Below are 10,000 nucleotides of genomic sequence, written 5' to 3'. Positions count from 1 at the left end.
TATTGGTTCTTTAGTTAACTGAGTCAGAATCTGCTGTCTGCCACTTTTAACTTCCATGTTTTAATCATATTATCTTCTTGATCGTGATATCAGTGTTTTGAAACTGATAGTCAATCTTTAAAGTTATTCATAAACATAGTGTCAGTATTAAATTCTTACCCTATAATACTGTAAGTGTTTTTACTGAAGCCTTCATATTCAGAATCTACTGCACTTTAATTGTCCAGTGACTACTTTCTCTCTTGGTAAAGGTAGAAGAGATTCTTTAGCTATGGTAAGCAGCTCTTCTAGGAGAAGGACACTATAAAATCCAACCATAGTTCTCTAGTCTTGAGTAGTGCCATAGCCTCTCTACAATGGTCTTCCACTGTCTTAGGGTACAGTTATCTTGCTTGAGGGTACACTCAGGCACACTATTCTATCTGTTTCCTCATTTCCTTTCCACACTGGGCTATTTTCCCTGTTGGAGCCCTTGGGCTTACAGCATCCGCTATTCTAACTAGGGTTGTAGCCTAGCTAGTAGTAGTAATAATAATAATCGGGCATATATATATTTCTACTTTCTACTCTGATGACCAATTGATAAATCTGAGCAATATCTTATTGTTAATTTGGGGTAAAATTAATCATTTGAAAGCAATACATATTTAGATTCTTACAGCTTTCGTTTAAGCACCCTTCACACCTCATAAACCCATCGTTCATCAAATTCCATTAATCATTTCCTCAAAAAAGCCCAAACCTTATTTAACCAGATTTTCATATCTATCTAGCCATCATGAAGACAACCTGATTAGTAAAAGTTTACAACCCTTTAAGATTAGTCCGGTTCGGACCTGCAATAATAAAAAAAATCAATTTGTCTAGCGTTGTTATGGCCTGATTAGTAATGTCTCTGCCTGGTATTTGCCAGATGGGGGTTCGAGTCCCGCTCAGACTCCTTAGTGCCTTTAGTGTCTGCGACCTTACCATCCTTGTGAGCTAAGGATGGGGGTTTAGGGGGAGCCTATAGGTCTATCTACGAGTCCCGCTCATACTCCTTAGTGCCTTTAGTATCTGCGACCTTACCATCCTTGTGAGCTAAGGATGGGGGGTTTGAGGGGAGCCTATAGGTCTATCTACTGAGTCATCAGCAGCCATTGCCTGGCCTATACTGGTCCTAATTTGGGTGGATAGTGGGCTTGGACAAAGATCATATAATTTATGATCAGTCTCTAGGGTATTGTCCTGCTTGCAAGGGCAATGTCACTGTCCCTTGCCTCTACCATTCATGAGCAGCCTTTAAACCTTTACTGATCATATATGTCGAGTCTAGAGCATTGTCCTGCTTGCTAGGGCAATGTCACTGTCCCTCACTGTCCCTTGCCTCTACCATTCATGAGCAGCCTTTAAACCTTTACTGATCATATATGTCGAGTCTAGAGCATTGTCCTGCTTGCAAGGACTATCTCACTGTCCCTCACTGTCCCTTGCCTCTACCATTCATGAGCAGCTTTTAAACCTTTAAACAATAACAGCCCTTAAACTAAGGATACATATACCATTTTATACATATCTCCATGCAGTTACTAATCACAGTTGACGTGTCTTTCTTCTTCCTCTTTCATTTCTTAGCTGAAGAAAAGTCCTTATTCATGAACTTTTTTTTTTTGCAAAAAGTCTTACTTGATTATTTCCAGGCGAAACCAAAGAACCTTTTAAAATTTATCATTTAACTCTTGAACTCTGAACCTTCTCCATTTGAACCTCTTAAGAAGAAAGGTTCAATTCTGAGGTTCATCTTTCAATGGAAGACTTCCAAACTCTTCCAGAGAACATTGGAAGCCTTTGAGAGGTGTCTCTCTTGGGACTTCCAGTGTCTCTCTTCTTCCTCTTTCATTTCTTAGCTGAAGAATGAAGAAAAGTCCTTATTCATGAACCTTTTATTTTGCTCTTCATTTTAGCAAAGTCTTCCTCTTTGAACTGCAGATTCTGGTTATCAGTCATTCGCTTTGGGCATCTGGAAAAAAATATGTATTTTTATTTTTTTTTTATTTTTTTTTTTTAAGTTGGTAGTAAGTTGAGTTATGGAAATTCGCAAAATTGAGTGAAATATTTCATATATGATTTTCAGTGATCTATATATATATATAGGTTGGGAATTTTTCTTTTAAGTTTATAAATACACACATATATGTTCATATATATATATATATACACATATGTATATATATATATATATATATATATATATATATATATATATATATATATACTGTACATATGATTAATGAAAATAAAATCATCTCTTGATGCAGACTTAAAAGTTAATAGAATAAAGAAGAAATTGAAATGCTTCAAAAATATGGTTATATGTGTTTATGACTATATATATGCGGTATGTATATATATATATATATATATATATATATATATATATATATATATATATATATATAGAGAGAGAGAGAGAGAGAGAGAGAGAGAGAGAGTTAAATTTTAGACATTTTTCATCAGACCTGGTTCAAATCTTTACATGTGATACGTTCAACAAAATTGTTTGTGCCTTTAATTATACAAGTATTTGCAAATATCCTCGTATTAACAAATAAAGAAAGCTGCATAAACTAGTACCCAAAGCTAACTTTAAGTAATAATCACTACTTAAAAAACCACTTTAATATCGCAAGTAACTTACAAAACTTACAAACCATAGGAACTACACTCTCTACGAAGAGGTGGGGTAATATTTCGGTAGAGCCCCACCCAGCGCTTTTACCTCTTGCCAGTACATAGGAGTCTTTTTTTTCGTTTTCCGCGAGCGAAGCGAGCGCAGGGCCGAGCAAAAACCATTGGAATATAGAAATATGACCGAAATCTAATGATTTTTTACGAAAAAAAACCATTAGATTATCGAAATATGACCGAAATCTAATGGGTTTTACGAAAATAGAGTAACATGAAGTTACGATGTACTGGCAAGCGGTAATGGCGCTGGGTGGGACACTACCGAAATATAACCCTAAGGGGGGTTGAACATAATTACCGTAGATTCGAACGCTCAGTTTTCCCTCCTGCGTGGAAGTGAAGGATCCAACGTGCCTGACGAGGCCCTTCCTGATCAAGGGCGCCTCCCCCGGCGAGAAGGGGGGCCCTCCCTCGAAGACGTAGTGGGGGGACTCGCCCCTGACAGCAGCTGTGGAGGAGGATCAAGGATTAAGTGGGAAGTCATGATTGTTGGTGGAATCCATTCGGAGAGATACCTAAGTCTCTCTCTCTCTCTCTCTCTCTCTCTCTCTCTCTCTCTCTCTCTCTCTCTCTCTCTCTCTCTCTCTCTCTCTCAGCTATTTAATTTTCATAAGGACCTCTTTGCTTTTATGGGATTGAATTATTTTTTTTTAAAATTGACAATATGTGCGTCAATGACCTTCTATGGTTCCTAGAAAACTCAAAATCAACTCTCTCTCTCTCTCTCTCTCTCTCTCTCTCTCTCTCTCTCTCTCTCTCTCTCTCTCTTATGGTTTTAAATTATTTTTTTTAAATTGACGAAATCAGTGTCAATGACTTTCGATGTCAAAAGGCTAGAAAACACAGAATCAACTCTCTCTCTCTCTCTCTCTCTCTCTCTCTCTCTCTCTCTCTCTCTCTCTCTCTCTCTCTCTCTCTCTCTCTCTCTCTCTCTCTCTCTCTAAGGAAAGTAACTCAAAGAATAAAACCATATTTTTCATCTTGCATTGTTACCTTCGTTTATGAAGAAAGTTTTAAAATTTTTGTTTAGCAAAATATGAGTAAATTTGATTTAAATTCTTATCTTTTTATCCTTTTATGGTGTCAGCAAAAGTTGATTTAAATTCTTATCATTTTATCCTTTTATGATGTCAGTAAAAGTTGATTTAAATTCCTATAATGTTATCCTTTTATGATATCAGCAAAAGTTGATTTAAATTCTTATCTTTTTATCCTTTTATGATGTCAGTAAAAGTTGATCTAAATTCTTATCTTTTTATCCTTTTATGATGTATTATTGAGACTACACCCCCATCAACAACCTCTCCAGTCACTTGGCGATTGAGTAAACATTGCAAATATATATTTACATGAAATGACATTTCATATTTACATGAAATGACATTTCATATTTACATGAAATGACATTTCATGAAAGAGGAAAAGAAAATATAAGCAAATCCCTTGGCTACCATTTCACGAAGTCTCGTAATTATGACCCTCTAACTTAAGAACTTTAAAAAATAACCTGTGTGCATTAAATAAAAAAATTTTAACAAGCAAAAAACAGAATATAAATTGATTAACTTCTCTTAAAGGTATTTAATACCCAAGTTGATTTTTCCCAAATAAAATAAAAATTATTTAATATATTTTAAAAGTATTTCATAACTAAGATAGTTATGTTGGAATGAATAATGTTTCAACTTACGACCACACTCTTAGAAACGTTTCAACTTACGATCACACTCTTGGAATACACTCGTTCATATTTAGGGGACTTCACTGTATCAGTTTAAAACATAATTTATGTATTTATGGATATTAGCAACTACGTTTTAACCATATCAGTGACTGCAGTGACAGTTAATTCAGTATTGCATGAAATTTCCAGTATATACAGTATATAATCATACCTGAAGATTAAAATCATCATCATCATCTCCTCCTACGCCTAATGACGCAAAGGTCCTCGGTTAGATGTCTAAGGGATATGAAGTGCGAAGTAGGAGATGATGAATGGAGAACTATTGAAGGTTAAGATAGAAGTACTTTATCCTTACCTCTGTATATAGTATCAGCAGGTAGAAACGTTCCACCAAACACGTTGTCAAACTTTTTGTCTCCACCCGGCTCTCTTGGATTGATTTCAAATTCATATCCTCGTCTTGGTGGGTCTCTAGTGTTGTCTGTCTTTTCAGAAGTCTCTCCTAGCTCCTTGTTAACGTTTCCTTTGGCCCTGTTGTCCCCCTCTCCGACAGCGTCCCTGACAGGAGTATCCTTCGGTTGATAATCCCTCGGTGAATGATCAGGAGTGAGGTATTGCCTGGTGCTGACAGGATTGGTGTACTCATGGTCAGAGTTCCCATTGCCATTTTCATACCTATGATTGGAATTGGTTCTTGTACCTTGAGGTCTTGTTGGTGAATGATTCCTAAACGTATTTTCATTCTCGTTAAATCGTTCATTAGGGACAAATGGCGAACTTACAGTGTTTGTTCCCAAATTATCGTTTTTCCTTTCTTCCTGTGCGTACACTTCTACATTGCTTAGTCCGCTTGTGGTATCAGCTCGAGATTCATGTGACACTGGCATACCACCACTTTGTCCAGTTCTAACATTCTCTGTTGTATCCTCTGTTCTTCTGAAATCTTCAACTCTATGGGTGTAAGTGTTTCCCGAATGCTGTACTTCTGGAATTCTTCCACTGGCACTTGATGGTTCGAAATCATGGGAGTAAGGTCTACTGGGATTGATGTCTGTTCTTGGTGGATCTCTTGTTATGTGTCTATCATTATTTACTCTCTCCCTCATTACCCTTACAGATTCTGATCTCAAATCTCTCATTGGAGGGTTAACTAACATTTCACCTGGAACACTGGCAAAGTCGTTTCCTCTACTCCCAGATATAGGTCTACCATTTCCTACATCTTTATGAACAATGTCCCTCACCTCAAAATTAGGGGTGCTCCTACTTCCTTCTACTTCCCTGTTGGAACTGTCTCGTGGATCACTGAAGTCCCTTTTTGCATCAAAAAGACCATTTTTGAGAAATCCTAGACCTGCTTCGGCGAAACCTGCAGCCGCACCTAGCGTACTGATACCAGCCAGAGCAACTAGTGATCCTAGCTCAAAAGCTAATACTGCACCTTCCGTGATGATATTTCCACTTGTCTTTCTAGTTGTAACTTCTTGGTTTTCCCGCCTATTTCCGTCATTTTTCTGAAGCTGGTGAATGAGGGAAGACAGCTGAAGTAAATCATCAATGTTTAAGTTATCGGCTTCTTGCTCCACTTCACCTGGGAGGTTTACTGGCGTCCTTTGTGTTCGAGAGTTGTGCAATGATGTCATTTGTTCCGTCTCGCTTTCCACATTCCTGCGTCTTTCATCTATTTCTCCCTTCCTTCCTCCTCGTTTAATTACACTGTTAGTCAGACTTGACACACCCTTTGTGTCTTCATTGGTTAATAACTGTAACAAGAGATATAGGGTTTCTTCATCTGGTAAGCCAGCATCAAGGTGACTGTCGTCGAAACCTCTTTCCAGAGTACCTCCCCTCTCACCTTCCACTCTGATCTTACTATTGCTATCCCTGCTTTCATCTCTATCCCCCTTCATCATTTTTATTGCCTCTATCATATCCTCCCTCATCCCTCTGCCATTTTCCCCTCTTCTGAAACCACGTCTTTCAAGTTCAGTGAGCACTTTAGCAACGTCGTCGAAGCTGATGCCGGAGTCCCCAAATCCGCCAAGGGCACTGAGCAGAGAAGACACATCTCCCAAGTTGAAGTCACTGAACTCCCTAAGCAGTCGCGTCACATGGCCGCCTCCGAATTCTGTCAGGAGTCGTAGCAAGTTTTCATCGACAACTGGTTTCGTTCGAGGAGATTCCCTGTCCAGGAACCTTCTTCGTCCTGCTATGAATCTCTGGGCAAGGATTACTCCCTCGTCTGTGTAAAACTCGACGTTAGCATCGCTGCCCAGTAACAGCAATGTAGATATCACAACTCCATAGTGAATCAGCTGAAAAGAAAATACAGGAAAGGTTAGGTTAACCCTTATTTACTAATGAGCAAGCTTGATTTGCTTAGATTTTTGCTAAACAGTCAAACATACATCTCTGAATTAGTATTCCCATACATAAAAAGAAATCATATTTCTGTTATTATTTCTACTTCATACAATTTTTTTTTATATATATATCTATGTACTCTATCTATATTTCTATGTATCTTAAATTAATCTATATCTCTACTTATATATAAACATATATGTCTATAAAATAAAGATGCCGAGTGAATCCTGACCAGTTTCGTCTGACGGCTTCATCAGGAGGACTCCCGATGATGTCGTGAGTCGAAACCGGTTAGGATTCTCACAGTATCTTCCTTTTGATTTTATTATATATATATATATATATATATATATATATATATATATATATATATATATATAACCTAGCCTCTGAGGGGGGCAAGCCAGCCTCAACTTGGTGCCGGTCCCAAGCCCAGGTAAATGGGGAGGGTTGGAGGCAGGTAAGGCATCCGGCCATTAAAAATTAGCCAAAACAACTATGGTCAGAGAGTATGAGAATGAAATTAAAGAAGAAGAAGATATATATGCATATATATATAGATAGATATATAGATACATAGATAGATAGATAGTTATAACTATGCATTGTAATTTCCAATAATTTCACACATATGTGAATATTGATACAGTGTACACAGAATTAAATTTAGATTTTCCAGCAGGATTTGAACTCGTGTGTCTTGAGTTAGCAGTTCATAACTGTACTCTACCTACACAGATATGGAGGAGAAATTCTTTTAACTTCTCTGAAATTGGAGTCAATGATGACCTTAGATGTCACGATGCCAGATAACTCCTAATCGATCAGTCAATCAATCTATTTGCCTCAGCATTCCTTACATACCATTATACATTTATACACTTATACATTGCCATTATACAGTTATACATTGGTGTTCATCTCTATCTGAAATTCAAATTTGGATTTACCAACTTTTTCATGGGAAATGATTGTCTTGGTATTCAACGCTTATTAGGTTCTAGTGTACGCGGCCCGTCAAAAATGAGGGCTAAATATTTAGATAGATATGCACACACACATGCACACACACTCACCCAACTCTCGCCTGTGTCTGACTACTCCCTCTCCCCCCCCTACCCGAGGGGCGGGGAGAGCTAAGCGTGACCAATTTAAAAATGTATATATATAACCAGGAACCTGCTCTTTATTATATATGGGAGATTCTATATTCATTGGGTGTTTGTCACTTGTAACTTGTATAAACCTGAATCAGTCGAATATATATGCATTAAACCTTCTTCTTCACCCAAGGGGTTCCTTCACTGTCATTGTTCAGTGGCTACTTTCCTCTTGGTAAGGATAGAAGAGACTCTTTAGCTATTATAAGCAGCTCTTCTAGGAGAAGGACACTCCAAAATTAAACCATTGTTCTCTAGTCTTGGGTAGTGCCATAGCCTCTGTACCATGGTCTTCCACTGTCTTGAGTTAGAGTTCCCTTGCTTGAGGGTACACTCGGACACACTATTGTATCTTATTTCTCTTCCTCTTATTTTGTTAAAGTTTTTATAGTTTATATAGGAAATATTTATTTTAATATTGTTACTGTTCTTGAAATGTTTTACCATGGTCTTCCACTGTCTTGGGTTAGTGTTCTCTTGCTTGAGGGTACACTTGGACACACTGTTCTATCTTATTTCTCTTCCTCTTGTTTTTTTAAAGTTTTTATAGTTTATATAGGAGATATCTTAATGTTGTTACTCTTCCTAAAATATTTTATTTTTCCTTGTTTCCTTTCCTCGCCGGGCTATTTTCCCCTGTTGGAGCCCCTGGGCTTATAGCATCCTGCTTTTCCAACTAGGGTTATAGCTTAACAAGTCATAATGATAATAATGTATTCGCCTAGCATTCGCATGGCAGCAGATCAATCCTAGCCCGTGACATCACTGCTGGGGTTGGCTTGCCCAGCTGACGTTCTAGTGAGCATCTATTCTTATAAAACCGGAACTGAAACCAGACAACTCTCAAGTTACCTGTACCTTTTGAAATAAATGAATAACGATATAATCGGGTAGTTAAATCAGTAGAACTTCAAAAGTTCAAAGTTGCAGCAAATGTTTTTATGTTGACCAGGCTGACATGAGTCTTTTAATAATTTATATATGACATATCTGTTTTGACGTTGTTAATAGTTTATATAGGACATATCTGTTTTGACGTTGGTAATAGTTTATATAGGATATATCTGTTTTGACGTTGTTAATAGTTTATATAGGACATATCTGTTTTGGACGTTGTTAATAGTTTATATAGGACATATCTGTTTTAACGTTGTTAATAGTTTATATAGGACATATCTGTTTTTGACGTTGTTAATAGTTTATATAGGACATATCTGTTTTGGACGTTGTTAATAGTTTATATAGGACATATCTGTTTTAACGTTGTTAATAGTTTATATAGGACAAATCTGTTTTTGACGTTGTTAATAGTTTATATAGGACATATCTGTTTTGGACGTTGTTAATAGTTTATATAGGACATATCTGTTTTAACGTTGTTTATAGTTTACATAGGACATATCTGTTTTGACGTTGTTAATAGTTTATATAGGACATATCTGTTTTGACCGTTTTAATAGTCTATATAGGACATATCTGTTTTTGACGTTGTCAATAGTTTATATATGACATATCTGTTTTTGACGTTGTTAATAGTTTATATAGGACATATCTGTTTTGACGTTGTTAATAGTTTATATAAGACACATCTATTTTGATGTTACTGTTTTTAGAATGATTTATTGTTAATTTATTCTCATCATTTATTTATTTCCTTCTTTCCTCTCCTCACTGGGCTAGTTTTCCCTATTGGAGCCCTAGGGCTTATAGCATCTTGCTTTTCCAACTAGGGTTGCAGCTTGGCTGGTAATAATAATAATAATAATAATAATAATAATAATAATAATAATAATAATAATACATAATACATAATGAATCTTAATCTATCTGATAAATAATGAAGTTAATTATACCACAGTTTTCAAGCATGTGAATAACTTGTTGGAATAAACTTTTGCGTTCGGAAGTTAGCTTTAGATAAGAATTATGTACAGGAAAGACAAAACCAAGAACATTTGATACATATATATATATATATATATATATATACATATATATATATATATATATATATATATTTATATATATATATATATATATATATATATATATATATATA

General features: G+C 36.2%; 1 protein-coding gene across 1 annotated transcript in view; it reads right to left on the bottom strand.

Annotated features, from left to right (window-relative positions):
* Positions 1-1,763: 1,763 nt before the first annotated feature.
* Positions 1,764-10,000, bottom strand: part of LOC137630299 (uncharacterized) — a 14,897-nt gene continuing 6,660 nt past the window's right edge. Inside the window, exons 2-4 of the mRNA XM_068361743.1 lie at positions 4,770-6,729; positions 2,949-3,175; positions 1,764-1,886 (exon numbers count right to left, since the gene is read on the bottom strand). Coding sequence (XP_068217844.1) covers positions 1,764-1,886; positions 2,949-3,175; positions 4,770-6,729 — 2,310 coding nt within the window. The remainder of the gene's footprint in view (positions 1,887-2,948; positions 3,176-4,769; positions 6,730-10,000) is intronic.

Source organism: Palaemon carinicauda, chromosome 38, assembly GCF_036898095.1.
Source record: "Palaemon carinicauda isolate YSFRI2023 chromosome 38, ASM3689809v2, whole genome shotgun sequence".
Classification (NCBI taxonomy): Eukaryota; Metazoa; Arthropoda; class Malacostraca; order Decapoda; family Palaemonidae; genus Palaemon; species Palaemon carinicauda.
This window is presented reverse-complemented; position numbering and strand designations above follow the sequence as displayed.